This window comes from Octopus bimaculoides, chromosome 21 (assembly GCF_046866305.1).
Source record: "Octopus bimaculoides isolate indiv1 chromosome 21, ASM4686630v1, whole genome shotgun sequence".
NCBI classification, from domain to species: Eukaryota; Metazoa; Mollusca; class Cephalopoda; order Octopoda; family Octopodidae; genus Octopus; species Octopus bimaculoides.
In genome coordinates, this window is record NC_142948.1 from 22,843,120 (window position 1) to 22,863,119 (window position 20,000).

At 37.8% G+C, this 20,000-nt stretch overlaps 1 protein-coding gene across 1 annotated transcript in view; it reads right to left on the reverse strand.

The window, feature by feature from the left end:
• Positions 1-20,000, reverse strand: part of LOC106877431 (Golgi-associated plant pathogenesis-related protein 1) — a 140,045-nt gene that overhangs the window by 107,678 nt on the left and 12,367 nt on the right. The window contains exons 2-3 of the mRNA XM_052975382.2: positions 6,527-6,590; positions 4,749-4,770 (exon numbers count right to left, since the gene is read on the reverse strand). Coding sequence (XP_052831342.1) covers positions 4,749-4,770; positions 6,527-6,574 — 70 coding nt within the window. The 5' untranslated portion in view covers positions 6,575-6,590. The remainder of the gene's footprint in view (positions 1-4,748; positions 4,771-6,526; positions 6,591-20,000) is intronic.

Sequence of the window (20,000 nt, forward strand, 5' to 3'; positions counted from 1 at the left end):
CAGTGTGTTATTTCTGTGTTACATCAGTGAAGTGTGTCGTGAGAGAGCTGCCCTGGCTCTCACTTGAAGCACTATGACAGATCACGGATCAGAAACCACCAAGATTGTGTACTTGTGCGTGACGTAAGTTGTTATCGCTGTTTAACAGTGTGTCAGCTATGACCAAGTAAACCCATGATCAAAAGTATTTCAGCCATGACCTTCCCTTCTAGACTTCTGGGGTTTGATTAACGAATGTTTCTTGCTTTGTTCAATGTGGTAGGTTTTGGATTGAGAAGGATTTAGTTACTATTTCTAGCAAGTCAAATAACCACACGGGTCTTTTCTATTTGGTTGATCTGGGGCTAAACCACAATAACAACAACTAATAATATAAATTTTTCGTAGGCATAAGGCCAGCAGTTTTTTTAGAGAAGGGGTTAGGTTAATCAATTAAACTGACTCCAGTTGTTGACTGGTACTGTATTATATCTACTCAGAATAAATGAAGGCCGGGTTGACATTGGTGGGATTTGAACTCAGAGTGTAAAGAGCCGGAAAAAATTCCTCATGGCATTTTGTCCGATGTGCTAACAAGTCTGCCAATCCACCGCGTTCCCTTCGCCCTTCGATTCGATTAATAACGACAATAATGGTGATTTCTTTATTAAGCACCAAAGCTCAAAATACAGTAGGGGAGAGTGGAAAGGAAGTGGTACTACATACAATTTGGAGGTTTACGTGAATGGTGGGAAAAATGAAAACAAGTAAGAGAGGAAAAAATATTATGAAAGGTCCCCATTCATAATAATTGTTTAAAATTTTGGTGTGAGGCCAACAGTTTTAGAAAAATTGTGTTAGTCGATTCCATTGAGCTTAATACTTGATTTGTACTTATCATATAGACCTCGAAGAGATGAAAAACAAAGCTGATCTCTGTGAATGATGATGATGATGATGATGATGATGATGATGATGATGATGATGATGATGATGATGATGATGATGATGAAGATGATGATGATGTCTTTTATTTGCCCAAGGGCGTCAAATGAGGGTGGAGATTAAGGTCACAGTTTATGTGGGACAAGGTTTACATAAAATCGAGTGAGGAGAAAAAGAGATGGAGAAAAGACGTAAAGCATATAAAATATGTGAATATATATTTGGTGCAGGCCTTCTGAGACAAGAGAAGCCTCCAACGGGGGCTAATCAGAGAAACCCTACAAATTCAAGATCACGCAGACAACCAGGAACCACAAACCTTCGCCCAGCTCTTGCGCTCCCGTCAACAGAAGCAGGCTTAAAGTAGTACCAGTCACCCTAACCATTTTCGCTATAGTTACCCACCTTTTGACAAAATCACTGTGGAAAAAGCCCGTCAGTCTTCACACTCACTTTTCTTTCCAAATAGAACTGGTAAACGGAAAAGTGAGAGTGGAGAGGAAAAGGGCTCCGGACACCAGGCCACAAATTTTGAGCGAGGAGCATAGTCGATTACATCGACCAAAGTGGTTGATTGTTAGTTTACCTTATCGACCCTGAAAGAATAAAAGGCGAAGTTGATGCGAGCAAGATTTAAAATCAGAACTAAAGAACTGGAAGAAATGCCACTAAGAATTTTGTCCGACGACTTAATGTTTGTACCGGCTCACCCCACAATAATAATAATAATAATAATAATAATAATAATAATAATAATAATAATAATAATAATAATAATGATGATGATGGTGATGATGATGATGATGATGATGATGACGACGATGATGGTTTCTTTTATTGGCCACAAGAGCCCAAGACATGGAGGACAATATCGAAGGACGAGTTACAGCACAAAAAGATTACAAAGACATAAGCATGTGGGGTTAACCTCAACCAAAGGGAGATATTACTACGTTAAAGGATATAACAAGTTATATAATAGAAAGTAGAGAAATAAATTATAGTAAATAAATAAATAGAATCCCCACTTGTGGGGCAGTCCAATTAGGGTGATCCGGGGTAAACCCTACACAAAAATCCCGGATTACTCTGCCATCTCCAAGGCATGAGAAAGTGCCATCTTCCAGTTTCTTTCCTTCTGCTTAGAAAAGCATATTCATAGTAGATCCATTCAGTCTCATCAGACTTGCCACCGTCGACCACTTTTGATAAACACACTAGAAGGCAGCACTTCCTACTCTACCCTCACCTTCCTCTTTAAATGACATTTAAAGAAAATGGTGAGGAATTTAACAGAATTTGCCTGTCTGCAACCCCTTCAGATTGGTCCACCATACAGCTTCTTTTGTCACAGCCACTAAGCAGAAAAAATCTGCCTTCCTTCTCTGCTTAAGCAAGGTGGTACGTCAATCTTCACTACACTCAGCAGACAGCTGAATTCGTATTACATGCGACAACAGCTGCTCCACACAATCCCACAACTCTATAATGCACGGACACTGGATTATTGCATGCAAAACGGTTTCGTTCCCCTGCTAGCATTTCGGGCAGGTTCAGCTGTTGGCGCCCTGATGCAATACCAGGCACTGGCTCTCATGGCTTCTGATCTTAACTGTACATTGTTTTGCCTTCGTATAAAAGATGGGCTACAGCAAATGTTCTGCTCAATACCACAGATTTGCTTGTCTGTTGTTTGACCATAACCAGTTGATTTAGTGGCTGATGATATGTGCATCTCTGATCAAGATCTATGTAGAGGGGGAGCACCATAGACACGTGTTGAGAGGAATTCATTGGAGTTTGAATATTTCACCTCTGGAAACGAGTGTTTCGTTCTACATCCTTAAACAACCCTTATTCAGGGACCTTTTGAGCGAGATGGGCTTCTCAACCCGAAGAAAATTCTAAGTGGGCCCCATGTGCAAGGTCATGCGCTGTTAATCTTGATATGAGATGACCATATCGTGCACATATGGTTGTAATGCATGTACCTGGTGTACCCTTATCAGACGGGTAGTCATGATCCGTACATATACTTGTATCCCAGTGTCACTTTGATGGCATGCGCTGCTCTCTCACTCAATAATAACAATAATAATAATAATAATTATAATAATGTTTTCTTTATTGGCCAAGAGGGCCGAACACACAATAAAAAGGGATAATACAACACATCGTATATAAAATTGAAATAAGAACAATTAACAACAAAAATTCAAAATGAAGGAGCTCCACCCAGGGACAACCAAGGGATCCCACACGTCCTGGTTACCCCGACTGTCAGGAGCACCTCAGCAGGTGTCTCTCTCTCCTTCTCAACATACAAGCCTATGTTCAGAGTAGATCCATTCATGCAGGCCATCCTCGCCACAGTCCTTTCAACTAGAGGCACAATGCCTGAAATTTCAGGGGAGAGGGACGTGTCGATTACATCGACCCCAGTGCTCGACTAGTACTTAATCTATTGACCTCGAAAGGATGAAAAGCAAAGTCAACCTCGGCTGAATTTGAACTCAGTAATAATAATAATAATAATAATAATAATAATAATAATAATAATAATAATAATAATAATAATAATAATAATAAATCATGGTGATGATGATATTTTTTTATTTGCCATAGGGGCATCAGATGAGGGGGACATTACGAAGACGTTTTATGATTTGTGCGGATTTACATAGAAGACGGAGTGAGGAAGGGTCGGGGAGGTGAAATGAGATAAAAGTATGCATAACATGCAAAGTTATGTGAATGCATGAATGATGCAGTCCTCCTGATGAAGGAGAACATCCTACAAGCGCCAATCAAGGAACTCAACAGATCCTGGCTCACCCTGACTAGCAAAAGTACGAGCCCTCGTCTTTCTTCTCCAATCTACAGGTATATGCTTAGAGTAAGTTCATTCACCCTAGGCCGCAGATGCTTCCTAAGACTTGGGCGACATTATAAGAGAGAAATAATAAAAGATACAAAAGGGTGGTGGAGGAGGATCCCAACAATAGCAAGAACAAGAACAATAATACAAAGATAAGAATAATGCAAATAATATGAATAATAGAAAAAAAAGAATAAATAAGAACAAGCGAAGTTTCGGATTTAGGCGCGCAACACCTCTTATGAAAGTAAATAAAGATTATATCTTTTTTTCTAGTATTTACTGAGTGGCACTCCTACACATGTGTGCCCCGCCGATTAATCGTCATCTGTACACTCTGAAAGGTAGTTATAGAAAATTTCATTTAAAAAATTACCCGTGTTTTTGAAAGTTATGTGTAAAAAAAGTTGTCTCGTGTGAATTTTCCGAAATTCCTCACCCAACCCTCGGAAAAAAATTTTGACCACATATTCCGATATAATTAGAATGTACACCATCTGAAGCATATTTGTAGAAAATTTCATCATAACATGCATTTTTCTGGAAGTTATGAGGCAACAAAGTCAGTGGGGCACACATGTGTAGGGTTGCCTTACTGAGTTTTATACGAAATTATAAAATAATATTATTTTCTCAGAATAATATTATTTTATTTTAATTTGCTTTATTACAATTATACCCACGGCTTCCTTATAACGTTTCGTTTAACATGAGGAGTGGGGTACTTTGGGTACCTTATCCAAAACTCCACCGAAAGAAAAAGAAAAAAAAGCAATGAAGAACAAGAAAATAAATAGAATCATCAAAATGTTTGGAAGGTGGGAGGGGCGAACAAACGTAGAAACTGACAGCACTCCAGCCCAACCTAGGCCACCACATCGAATCAGTGTGACACACCAAAGTAAGGGACCCCTCCATAGGTGAATATATTGAATTCTGGACTTACCTTCGACCTCCATCAATTGTTTCTGTCAAGGTAAGAGACGAGACCGGGTAATGACTGGCAGTAATAATTCAGAACACTTGACATACATGCAGACGTATACACACATTTACTTATATATACATTACTATATTACACATATACGCATTTATACGTATATATATATATATATATATATATATATATATATATATATATATATAAAATATATATATATATACACACACACGTCACACGTGTGTGGATTGCTAACAATACATTCACACAAATGTATGTATGTATGTATGTATGTACGTGTGTGTATACGAATGTGTATATATGTATATATATGTATATATATGTAAGTCTTTTCACCGGGTGTTGTTATAGAAGGATTATAATTGTGTTTTTCTTTATGTTGTTGATTTAGTTGTTATTTAACCCCAAGTCAGATAGGGTTGGTAAAGCAGAACTGTGATCAAAGGCAGTCCAGTCGGGATTAGTCGAGGATCACATTATCCAACGTTCCTTCTCTAAAACAGTCAGTGCGTGTGAGCGAACTGAGACTTGGCTGCTATTTCTACCAGTTTTACCGGCCACGTACAGGCTTCACCGTTGGCTCCTGTCGGCGATGTTGATGCCACAGTTTTAGTAGTAGTACTAGTAGTAGTAGTAGTAGTAGTAATACTAGTAGCAGTAGTAGTAGTAGTAGTAGTAGTAGTAGTAGTAGTAGTAGTAGTAGTAGTGGTGGTGGTGGTGGTGGTGGTGGTGGTTGTTTTTATTTTTGCTGTTGTTGTTGTTGTTGCCGGCAGCAGCGCGCTGCGAGCTAATGTGTCATTTAGTGAGGGGTGTGAGAAGAACAGTGTTGCTGGTGAGTGTGTGTGACTGACGGGTTGTCAAGTGGAGAGGGGGAGGGAGGAAAAGAGGGAGGGAGGGAGGGAGGGATGGAAAGAGAGAGGAAGGAGAAAGAGTGCAGAGAGAAGGAAGAGGACGTGAAGTGATAGAAAACACACACACACACACACACACACGTATATATGTATATACATATAGAGAGAGATATAGATACAGAGGGAAATAGAAAGGGAGAAATAGTGAAAGGGAGAGGGAGAGAGAGAGAGAGACAGACAGACAGACAGGGAGAGAGAGAAAGATATAAAGAGAGAAAACGAGATGAAAAGATGAGGCGTGACAGTGTGACAGGTGAAGAATGGAGAGGAGGAAGAAGAGAAATATAGACATATAGAGATAAGGAGAGTATCAATGTGTGTAGAGAGAGTGAGTATAGATGGGGAGAGAGAGAGAGTGTGTGAGAGTGTGAGACAGAGGGGAAGGGAGAGTGAGAAACAAAGTACTTGTAACGAAATGCGTGTTACGGTTTAGCCCCAGCCACGCTTGCCATACAAGCATGATTGTGTGGTAAGAAGTTTGCTTCTCAACCACATGGCTCCGGGTTCAGCTCTACGCCGTGGAAACCTGGGCAAGTGTCTTCAACTATAGCCCCGGGCCAACCAAAGCCTTGTGAGTGGATTCGGTAGACGGAATCTGAAAACTAGCCCGCCGAATATATATATAGGTGTGTAAACAACAAACAGGTGTTTTAGTTTAATGCTTGGAATTGTGAGAAAGTCCTTTATGTTTCGAGCCTACGCTCTTCAACAGAAAGAAACACGAGTAAATAAACAGAGAGAGAGAGAATAAAAAAAACCTTTAGTGGCTAGCGGTCAATCAGTATATATGTACATAGCGGTTCGGCAAAAGCAACCGATAAAATAAGTAACAGGCTTTAAAAAAATAAGTACCGGGGTCGATTTGTTCGAGTGAAATTCTTCAAGGCGGTGCTCCAGCATGGTCGCAGGCTGATAACTGAAATAAGTAAAAGATAAAAGATAAAACATTATATATATATATATATATATATATATATATATATATATATATATATATATATATATATATATATGTCATAACCGGCCATGACGAACGGAAATAGCCCTGAAACTCGAGTCGCCTTTATATATTTATATTTATATTTATATATTTGATCCTTTATATTGAACACTCAATATTTCATCTACATTCAATACTTTATTTCATGGTGCCATCCATTTTTATTTTATTTTATTTTATATTATATATTGTATATTCCATATTCTATACCCCACATTGGTTCTGCAAGAATATAAATAAAACATAAAAAACAGACAGTGTTGGAACTCTTTTAAACAAAATAATATATTCCTCTATACACAATCATACAAAAAACCCACCTTTTTTGTATTTATTTTTACTCGCATATATATATATATATATATATATATATATATATATATATATGTATGTATATATATATATATATATTGTAACATTTATTTGTCAACTAAGTGTGGCGTCCTATACAGGACAGTGCTACTGTTGTTTGTAGTACCAGGAAGACATCTCCTCTAGCTTGCTAACGACACACAGTCTGAGTCCGATTAGTATTTGTGAGGGGAGGTCATCGCTCCCATCTCTAGCCTCACGAGTTTCTGGCTGGTTACCCGTCCTCAGCGTGTGCTAATCACTAGCTAGTTATGAAAGCTCATTCCACTCGCAAATTACTATGTAATTGTCTAGTGACTCACTGTCGCTGATCTCGTAAAACAGAGAGATGTGTTATACTAAATCTCTGAGTGATTTCCGTTGACAGCAGAACACGTGTAAGCTGTGGAAATTTGACCTCTTTCCTCATTTAAACTGTTACTTTATATAGGCGCAGGCGTGGCTGTGTGGCAAGAAGTTTGCCTCCCATCCGCATGGTTCCTGGTTCAGTCCCACTGCATGGCATCTTGGGTAAGTGTCTTCTACTACAGCCTCGGGATTTCGTAGACGGAGACTGAAAGAAGCCTGTCGTATATATGTATGTATATGTTTATGTGTGTCTGTGTTTAGCCTCCCGCCATCGCTTGACAACAAAAGAGACCAACTGAATAAGTACTAGGCTTGCAAAGAATAAGTCCTGGGGTCGATTTGTTCGACTAAAGGTGGTGCTCCAGCATTGCTGCAGTTAAATGACTGAAACAAGTAAAAGAATATATATATATATATATATATATATATATATATATATATATATATATATATATATATATATATATATATATATATATATATATATATATAATTTATATATATAAATTATTATTAAAGCTGCAAAAACAGCACCAAAAAAATAAACATTCTAAATCACAACTGTCAAACGAACGGGAACGTGAAACTCTAAGTTGTTTTTTTTTGTGATGTTTTAGCAGCTTTAATAATAAAGTATATTACTCTACCTCCAGTATTCAAGTACTATTTATTTCCACTGTGTTTCACATTTATGTGCTTACTCTGGTAGGGCCTCACCGAGGCGATGACTTCTGACCGAGACCTTTGGAAATATGCTGTGCGTGAGAAGACCCGGCAAGCCAAGTGAGACCTAAATCCAAGGCCTCTGCCAGAGGTGTAGCCAGCCCACTTATGCGTACCTTCCTTCGTGGGCACTAAACTTCGCTTGCGAGCGAAGACCTGTTGAGGCAAGTGAAATCAAAATCGAACTAAATTCGACGACTGACACCCATGCTAACGTCGTCTCCTTCATTGGACACGAAACTCGGCTTGCGACGACCTGTTGGGGCAAGCGAAAGCGAAATCGTGATGGCACCTGTGCCCAGCGTCGCCTTCCTGGCACTTGTGCCGGTGGCACGTGTAAAAACATTCGAGCGAGATCGCTGCCAGTGCCGCTGGACTGGTTACTGTGCTGGTGGATCGTAAAATACACCATTTTGAGCGTGGCCGTTGCCAGTACCACCTGACTGGCCTTCGTGCCAGTGGCACGTAAAAGCACCCACTACATTCTCGGAGTGTTTGGCGTTAGGAAGGGCATCCAGCTGTAGAAACTCTGCCAGATCAGATTGGAGCCTGATGCAACCATCTGGTTCACCAGTCCTTAGTCAAATCGTCCAACCCATGCTAGCATGGAAAGCGGACGTTAAACGATAATGATGATGATGATATATGCGCGCGCGTGTGTGTGTACATATCGAACAATGGATGCTCAACACTTCATCGGTAGGTAAAGATTCTTTATTAAGACAACAATGTTTTAATCCAAAATGGAGACGAACACCAATTTTCTATGTGAAAGGCTTGAAAAGTTGCTGAGATATTTCCTAACATGAAACAAATTGTAGCCTTAATGTACTAATAAAAGGTGTGTGTGTGTGTTTGTGTGTGTGTGTGTGTGTGTGTGTGTGTGTGTGTGTGTGTGTGTGTGTGTGTGTGCTGTATTGTTATATGCTTGCCCAAGTATGTTATATGTGTGTGTGTGTGTTTGATGAAGTGAGGTTGAAGCCTAAAGACAGCAAGACAGAATGGGAGCAAGGGGGAAAGGGAGAGAGGTGAAAATACAAAGAGTTACACACAGAGAGAAAGAGAAAGATAGAGAGGGGTAAAAAGAAAGATAAAGGAGTGTCTGAGAAAAACCTTGAAGTAGTGGCATAGAGAGAGAGAGAGGAAGAGGGGAGAAAAGGAGAGAGAGTTACAAAGAAAGAGACTGTAGAACATGGAGAGAAGTGAGAAGAAATGGTGAAAGATAAAGGTAAGAGTAATATGGGAGAGAGAACGAGAGAGAAAGAGAGAGAACGAGAGAGAAAGAGAGAGAACGAGAGAGAAAGAGAGAGAACGAGAGAGAAAGAGAGAGAACGAGAGAGAAAGAGAGAGAACGAGAGAGAAAGAGAGAGAACGAGAGAGAAAGAGAGAGAACGAGAGAGAAAGAGAGAGAACGAGAGAGAAAGAGAGAAAGAAGAAGAAGAGAGGATAGATAGTAAGAGAAAAGAATAAAAGTGAAATTAGAGAGAGAGGCAATGAACGATAGAGAGAGAGACAGACAGAGGGGGGAGTGAGAGAGTGAAAGAGAGGCGGTGTGTGTGTGTGTGTGTTATTTCAGTATGCTTGCCTGTATGATGCGTATGTATGTATGTATGTATGTATGTATAAGAAGACATCCCTGTGATGTGTGTATGTGTGTGTGTGGGGGGGTAGGTAGGTAGTGGGCGGGTGGAGAGAGTGAGAGAATGAATGCGTAAGTTAAACACATACGCACATACACACATTCATTAATTAAGACAACTTCTTTTGATGATAGGAGACAAGCATGGCTGTCTGATTGATCAGGCATCCGTGAAACTTAAAGTAACAACAGAAGGCAGAAACCATAGAAATATAATTATACTCTATATCATCTACTGAGTACTTATTTCTCTTCTATTAAAAACAATTGTATGTGAGTGTGTGTATCTATATATGTGTGTGTGTGTGTATCTATATATATGTGTGTGTGTGTATCTATATATATGTGTGTGTGTGTGTATCTATATATATATGTGTGTGTGTGTATCTATATATATGTGTGTGTGTGTGTATCTATATATATGTGTGTGTGTGTATCTATATATATGTGTGTGTGTGTATCTATATATATGTGCGTGTGTGTATCTATATATATGTGTGTGTGTATCTATATATATGTGTGTGTGTGTGTATCTATATATATGTGTGTGTGTGTATCTATATATATGTGTGTGTGTGTATCTATATATATGTGTGTGTGTGTATCTATATATATGTGTGTGTGTGTATCTATATATATATATATGTGTGTGTGTATCTATATATATGTATGTGCGTGTAACTATATATATGTGGGTGTGTGTGTATCTATATATATGTGTGTGTGTGTATCTATATATATGTGTGTGTGTGTATCTATATATATGTGCGTGTGTGTATCTATATATATGTGTGTGTGTATCTATATATATGTGTGTGTGTGTGTATCTATATATATGTGTGTGTGTGTATCTATATATATGTGTGTGTGTGTATCTATATATATGTGTGTGTGTGTATCTATATATATGTGCGTGTGTGTATCTATATATATGTGTGTGTGTGTGTATGTCTCTAGTTTAAGTAAGTACATACATAGAGAGAGTATTGGTGGTTTGGTGGTGAGGAAGGGGGGAAGAAAATACGTAATGACTGAAAGAGAGTGAGGGCACGGGGGAGAGAATTAGTGAGTCCGTATGACCACCAATAACGGATCAATACTCGGAGGGGTCGTTGAACCCTTTCTTGTTGAGTTGTGAGTGATCTGTCGTACTTCCCACTTCCATTTTTTTCCAATGAAGTACGTCCCACCATGAACGGACAAAGTTGCCGCGCGCACGCGCGTATGTGTGTATATGTGTGTGTGTGTGTGTGTGTGTGTGTGTGTGTACATACACAAACAGAGTAGGCCAAAAGACACGCACTGAATCATTTGGCATTTTATTTATATTACGGTTTATTATTACTATTCGTTTTGTTATTTTATCAAATTTTTAGGAAAATTGTTGTTCGACAATTCGGGAGCGTATTGAAATTATTTTGTGCGTGACTTCTGACCCATCTTACATATATATATCTTCGAAACGTCAGGTTAGAATAGAGACAGCTGATGAAGGAATATTCCAAGTGGTTTTCCGTTTTCCTATATGTTCGTTCCGTTGTCTGTAGTTCATTGTTCTAACGTCCTGTACCCTGATATGCATATATATACACATGTAGATGTAAGTATGTACATATATGTGTGTATACATGTATATATATTCTTTGTATTATTATATATATATATATGCATATAGCTATATGTATATGTCCTCGTATTTCGTATTTTTTGCTGTTTACGTTTTGTGACGTCCTGTGCTCACATATGCGTATGTACATACATATACATGTATGAACGTATACGTATGTATATATTCATATATATATATATATATATATATATATATATATATATATATATATATATATATATATATATATATATATATTATTATTATTATTATATGATTGAACACCACGCATCCTTTTCGAAGTAAGTTTTATCTTAACAACTCTGATGCGACTCTATTCTTCCTATTGCTCTTTCGTATTTTTCTCCCTTCCTTTCTCTTATTCTTTTACCTCCTATTCTCCCTCTCTTTTTTCTCCCTTACCCTATCTCCAAATCTTTTCCTCTCCTCTTCACAGTTCTCTGTCTGTCACTCTCTCTCCCTCACTCTTCCTCCTTTGCTCACTTGGCTCCCACGTGACCATCGGCCATTTTTCTTTCTTCTCCTAACTTGTGTTTCTTTCTTCCTGCTGCAGCTGGCCAAGGAAGACGTATTCTCGTCTGTCTCCTGTCCAAGCTCGTTTCTTCGCGTTTGCCACCACAACCTTGTTTAGGCTTAGCAGTCCTTCCTGTTTGTTTTCACTGTCCTGTTTTTGTCACCAATTTTGACTCTCCGCAAAATCCCGAATTTTATTTAATTTGCTTTGCGGGAGCAACTGTTTTATCGAAGGGGCATCTTGTCTTGAATTGCTCGAAATACGGATAGAAAAACAGATGACAACTGATGAAGCATCGTTCTTTGGGTTGTTTGTCTTGTTTTCCATTTGCTTCTTTCATTGTTCGCAGGAAAAAATATATATATATATATATATATATATATATGAAAGAAGGTTTAAAGATGCACTTATTTTTTTTAAAATATTTATTTACTTAACCGGTTTCACTTTTTTAGAAAAAGATTATCAAAAGTCTTTGAGAATAATAAAAAATGTTAAAAAACAGTTCGAGAATTAAAATGCATATATACATTCTTTGATGATAAAATATATTTAAAGTATAAAGCTTTGTATGAACTTTGTATTGTTACATACTGATTATCACACATTCTCTGATATTAAAATGAAAATGTTAAAAACAGTGTATGAATATACACATATGGAAAAATACATATACATATTCTTATACATATTCTTTGACAATACATATACATATTCTTATACATATTCTTTGACAATAAAGTTGAAGAGGAACTGACCTGGCTTTTTCCTCTTGTGTATATTGAGGGAATGTTTTACTGTCTTAAGAGACAGTATGACTGGCTAGCTGGAGTGGGAGGGAAGAAGAGTTAAAAAGGATTTTTTAATTATATTTTTGGTTGGTCTGTGACAGTCTGTCATGGTTCACTGGTTTTTGGGACAATAAACTCTGGGAGCAATAAAAACGGCACATACACACACACACACACACACACACACACACACACACACACGGACACGGACACAAACACACATATATACACACACACATAGAGATGTGCACAAAACCAGTCCCAAAAACCAGTGAACCATGACAGACTGTCACAGACCAACCAAAAATAAAATTTAAAAATCCTTTTTAACTCTTCTTCCCTCCCACCCCAGCTAGCCAGTCATACTGTCTCTTAAGACAGTAAAACATTCCCTCAATATACACAAGAGGAAAAAGCCAGGTCAGTTCCTCTTCAACTTTATTGTCAAAGAATATGTATATGTATTGTCAAAGAATATGTATATGTATTTTTCCATATGTGTATTTTCATACACTGTTTTTAACATTTTCATTTTAATATCAGAGAATGTGTGATAATCAGTATGTAACAATACAAAGTTCATACAAAGCTTTATACTTTAAATATATTTTATCATCAAAGAATGTATATATGCATTTTAATTCTCGAACTGTTTTTTAACATTTTTTATTATTCTCAAAGACTTTTGATAATCTTTTTCTAAAAAAGTGAAACCGGTTAAGTAAATAAATATTTTTAAAAAAATAAGTGCATCTTCAAACCTTCTTTCATATATATTTCCACTCGTACGGTATTCCACAACTTTACTTTATTATATATATATATATATATATATATATATATATATATATATATATATATATATATATATATATATATATATATATATATATAATTATAAAATCTGGTAATTATTCATATATTAATTAATATCGATTAATTATCAGGAGGCCAGCACATCTAAAGAATCAAATAGATTCAGAAATATTATCTGCAATCTCATATATATATATATATATATATATATATATATATATATATATATATATATATATATATATATATATATATATATATATATATATATATATGTATATATATATATATATATATATATATATATATATATATATATATATATGTATATATATATGTGTGTGTGTGTGTGTGTGTGTGTGTGTGTGTGTGTATGTATATATATGTGTCTGTGTGTGTGTGTGTGTGTGCGTGCATGCGTGCATGCAAACACACAAAACAAATATGAATTTAAACTTTATCCACTTGTTAGTTACTTAAGTCCCATTCTAAATGAACCCAATGAAACAATGCCATACCCGAAATAACTCTATAAAAATGTGGCGTCTATAATTGTAGTAGACTGCAAGATGATTATACAGAATATATGCGGTGGGTGAGTTGTGAGTTGCATGATATAGACTTGGGAGACGTGACAAATATACGGAGGGATTGCTGAAAAGTTCCTGGCTTTGGGTAAGAGAAAATACCGGAGGATTAGTTAACTATGATTTTAATGAACATATTCTCCTCTCAGATTCACACACTTGTCGCAGCTGTCTTTCAGTTTTCTTAGCTTCCAGCCAGGCTTTTCGCAATACCCTTAAAACCAGGAACTTTTCAGCACCCTCTTGTACAATGTGGTCAGTAAGTGCGTTGCATATAAAATAACTTGGAAGACTTTATTTGGGGTTCTATTTTGATATACCAGTGGTCCTCAACCGCGGTCCATATAACTGTTAGGGGTCCATATAAGATTTTGTTGTTAAAATAACTGTGCACTTATTTTCCGAAAACGGATTGGGAGGAGGCCGACTTGATGTATCGGCTCCTGTTTCTGGCAATCCACGTACTGTCTATTTCACTGCAATGCCTTTTACAAAGTGAAAAAAATACTCCACCTATCACTCAACCCACCTCCAACTTTCTCTAACTTTATACATTACATTTATTCCTTTGATGTCGCCGCCAGAAGTCTGCTTTCTCTCCGTCTATATGTCCCTCTCTATGTCTCTGTCTCTCTCACTATCTCCCTCTCTCTCTCTCTCTCGTTGTATATGTGTCTCTCTTTCACTACCTCTACCTCTTTTTCTCTTTAGAGAAAAAACACGAGAGACAGACAGAGAAAGGGGGTTACGGAGAAAAAAACAAGCGAGACGCCGGACCTCTGCTTTCTCTCTGTCTATATGTCCCTCTCTATGTCTCTATCTCTGTCACTATCTCCCCATCTCTCTCTTTCTCTCTCTCTTTCTCTTTCTGGTTGAATACGTGTCTCTCTATCACTACTTCTCTCTCTTTTTATCTCCAGAGAAAAAATACGTGAGACATAAAAGGGGATTAAGAAAAAACAATGAGACAGCGGTGGGATGGAGGTAGCCGCATCTATATATCTATCAACAAAGTTGTCGATAAGGATGATGCTGTTCATTATCCTGTTGAATTCCTCAACAGTCTGGAACCGTCCGGTATGCCACGACACAATCTTGAATTGAAGAAGAGCGCAGTTATCATTCTTTGATTTTGACGTATGAGGTATCAAAAGATTCAGTAATCTTTCGGCTACTGAATGAAGTATGTTTTTTGCACAACAATTTTTTTTTACTACAAAAATAACCTCGAAAAATGAAGTCGGGTCGCACAATTTTGAGGTCATTTTCGGGCAATATTTGGATTTGCTTCTAATCTACGTTGCTAATTTCAATGATTTTGGTGTCAAAAAATGCAGCACTGTACAAGGGGTGTTATGAGTGCATTTGTGATGCACCAAACCCTATCTGTCAACGAAAAATGACAAAAAAACATGCTTTTCTTGAACAATTATTGGCACATTTTCCGTCACTAATGGCTTTTGTGCCACAACTATACTGCCAATGTGAACGTTTTCAGTATTCCATGATTAAACAATGTTTTTGAAGTATTGTGATACCATTTCTTTGCATAAAGCCCTATTTTTCAACAGAAAATCGACTAATGAACCGTGTTCTGGCATAATTGTGAACGCTTCTGGCATTACTACCAAAAACAATTTATCTATGTAGATTTTTTGGTAGCAAACGACTTAGGAATGCCAAAAAAGCGTCCTCAGGTTTAAACTTAATAAAATTTCGCCAAGGATTGAGCACAGTAGGTGCCTATATTCGTTCAAGTGTGGTAATGACGTGAGGCAATGACTAAGATCTTTCAAGCTTTTTTGCCTTTAGCTTTTTTCTCTTTATCCAACCCAATTTATGCAAAGTTGCTTATCGTTATTAGTATATATTCATGCCTATTATTCATTCCGTAAGCCGTAAGCTACAATCGTCCCATTTTTCAGAGTGGTTTAGCGTGTACTATAACGCGGGTGGTGCGAAGAAAAGCAAATGTCTTACTTGACAACCTCAGTAAAGACAACAACTACACTCCGCATCTATGCGAGGGCAAATTAAGGTCACAGACACACATGTGTCCCCTCGTTGGCCGGGATGCACACCTTGTTCACTGATTAGTACAATTTCAAATAAATGTTTCGTTATCAGAGACATGCACTGCAATACCAGTTGGTCGTGGTGTCATTGTTATCAACGACCCGAGCAACGCCGGAGTGCGTTTTGCGTGATGCGTTCGTTTCGCTTGAACTTGAAAATTGAGTATATATATATATATATATATATATATATATATATAAGGTTTGCCAGATTATATATAAGGTTTGCCAGATATAAGGTTTGCCAGATTTGTCTCTCTCACCAAGGTCATCAGCTGTCGAACGCCGACGAAGGGAAATAACCCTGAAATCCGGATACGTTCGTGCTGCTGGTCGAGGTGAGAGGGATAACTCCCTTGGCAAACAGGACACAGTCGTGTGTCGATAAGCCAGCTGGAGGAGATGTCCTCCTGGGGCTAAAAGCAACAGTAACATCCACCCCTAGGGGTCAGCCACACTTAAGTGGCAATATACTACACTTTATCGTGCAGTTACTGTTAATACTTCATATAGAGAATTAACATTATATATATATATATATATATATATATATATATATATATATATATATATACTCGTATCGAGACATCAGAATGTAAATTATGAGATCGATGAGGTCGAAAACAAAAATGAGAAAGGGGTGTATATATAATATTTCGGGGATTTTTGCCCCCTCATCAGTACCTATCCAACTTCCAAAAACATTCTCACCTCCGAAAACATTGCTTATATACCCACTGCATACAGCGGTGTAAGTTATTAGATATACCAATATATATATTAAATGCATTCCCGGAACTGGTACGTAACCATTAATGACTTGGAGGTACGTGGTATTTCGTTATGCAACCATAATATACTATAAAATATATTAAATGTGTTTACAAGTCAACACCACGTTCTACTGTGTTAGCAGTGCTTTTTTACATTATTTTGTTAAGGTTATTTCTACAGATATTCTAAAGAAATCATAACCAGCGCGGTTTATTGCTACAATGTTTTCACATCGAGACGTCTGATGTAAACAAACAATGAGATCTTATTGTTTGTTTACACCTGCCGTCTCGATACGAAACGTGATAGCAAAAAGTCAGTACTGGCTATTTCTATAGAATATCTATAGAATAACCTTAGCAAAATAGGGTCGTTCTATTCAACTAAAAGTTTTCTAGGTGGTGCCCCAGCATGGCCACAGTCTAACGACAGAAATACGTAAAAGAGAAAAATATCCAATCATGTCTTTGTAAAGACAAACTGGAAAGAGCGGAGTCTAATCTTATTTTATGTTCCTAACATAGCCACAAGCATTGTTGTGTGGTTTAAAAGTCAGCTTTAGAAACCACGTGATTTCAGACCCACTACGCGGCATCGTGGGTCTACTAAGGATGTTCTGTGATTGAATTTGATAAACGGAAACTGTGTGGAAGCATATGAGTGTCTGCGTGAGTGTGAGTGGGTGTGTCTATATGAATGTGTTCGTATGTGTGCCTTTGTGTTTGTCTCTCACCGCTTCACAACCGGTGTTGTTTGTTTACGGCCCTCTAACTTAGCATTTCGACAATAACTTTTGTGACAAATTGTAGAATGGCTATGGCTGGGACGTCTTTAAACTTAAGTCTGCTTAAACAGAGCCAATCTGATGCTAAACATAAAAAAACAACAAAAAACAATAGAGTTTACCCCTGTGGTTCACAATCAGTTTTTGCCTATGGACCCCTTTGATTCCAATTTTACTGAGGAGAAGGGAAACCTCGTAGCAGCCATTCGAGGTTTGAAAAATTCCTATTATATTTCTATGATTAAGCATTATTAGGAATTGTATACTCTTTTACTCTTTTACTTGTTTCAGTCATTTGACTGCGGCCATGCTGGATCACCGCCTTTAGTCGAGCAAATCGACCCCAGGACTTATTCTTTGGAAGCTTAGTACTTATTCTATCGGTCTCTTTTACCGAACCGCTAAGTTACGGGGACGTAAACACACCAGCATCGGTTTTCAAGCGATGGTAGGGGGACAAGCACAGACACACAAACACACACACACACACACACATATACACATATATATATATACATATAAACGGCAGGCTTCTTTCAGTTTCCGTCTACCAAATCCACTCACAAGGCTTTGGTCGGCCTGAGGCTATAGTAGAAGACACTTGCCCAAGGTGCTACGCAGTGGGGATGAACCCGAAACCATGTGGTTGGTAAGCAAGCTACTTACCACACAGTCACTCCTACGCCTATAAAACAATTGTTAAAATCTTTTGTGTGCTGTAGAAGTAGAACCAATTTATTGCACACAAATCTTAACAACAATCCCTTATATGGACCCCCAAAGGGCCATATGGACCCCGATTGAGAACCACTGGTCTACATACTTTACATTATCTTTTTGTTTTATATCCTTTTTTTGTTGTGTTTTGTTGTTTAATCATTGATCAAGTCTTTGGTTTCAGTTTTCAGCCATTATTGGCGTCCATACTTGCCTACTTCCTCTCTGTCCTGTCTTACAGGAAACTCTCTGAATACACAGCTTTCCCCTTTCATTTAGTTCTTTTTTTTTGTCGCTTTTTCTAGTTCCACTTTTATTTCATTCGCTCTTTGCTGTTGCTGTTGTTGTTGCTGTTGTTGTTGCTGTTGTTGTTGCTGTTGTTGTTGCTGTTGTTTTATCTTTGACTAAACATTTCTTCTCGATGTAATTAGTTTCATGTTTGTAGCTCACTGTTCCCCTCACTCTCTCTCTTTCTTTCTTTCTTTCTTTCTTTCTTTCTCCCCTCTCTCTCTCTCTCTCTCTCTCTATATATATATATATATATATATATATATATATATTTCTTTCTCTCTCTTTCTCACTCTCTCCCACTCTCTCTCTCTCTCTCTCTCTCTATCTATCTATCTATCTGTTTATCTATCTTTTTACACACACACACACACACACACACACACACACACACACACACACACACACATAAAAGTAAGCACATAAATGCAAAACAAGGTGGAGAAAAATAATACTCGAATATCTAAGGTAGATTAATGTGCTTTAAAGCTATTAAAGCTGAAAAATCTAAAAATTGTTACTCAGAGTTTCATGTTCCCGTCCGACGAACAGTTGTGATGAATACTGGATTAAAATTGTGATTGTACATGCATGCATGCATACATACACACATACATACATACGTATGTACGTACGTACGTACGTACGTACATACATACATACATACATACATGATGATGATGGCCGTCCACTCGTGACCGAAGAAGACCATTGCCGACCTTCAGGAACATTGTGCGCTCTGGGACTAACTTATATTTTGCATTTGCGGCTCCGTTTGGTGGCTAATGATCCCTGCTCCTGACAAGCATACACGACTGTAAACATTGCAGACCAAGATTTCCCCATTCACTATACGAGCCGTGCGCTTTCATGCAGCTCGCTTAAGTTCTTCATGCTGGATACGTGCTCTCTCAAGAGTGTCGATCCCCTCCTTAACCTGCTTCCTCCATCCGTAGCGATGACAGGCATTGTTCTCCCAGTTAGTGTCCTGCATATCATAGGCCTTTAATGAGGACTTGACACAGTCCTTAAATCGCAGCCTTGGTTTCTGCCGGAGTCTCCTTCCATTCACAAGTTCTCCATAGAGCATCTGCTTAGGAATCCTGCTATCCTTCATTTTAATAAGGTTCTGACAAATATTCTTCTTACTCGTCTGAATGGGTGTCTTCTAAATGATGTCCTATCTGAATCACAATGTGGCTTCCCATCTGGTAGAGGGACAATGGATATGATTTTCACAGCAAGACAGATGCAGGAGAAGTGCTATG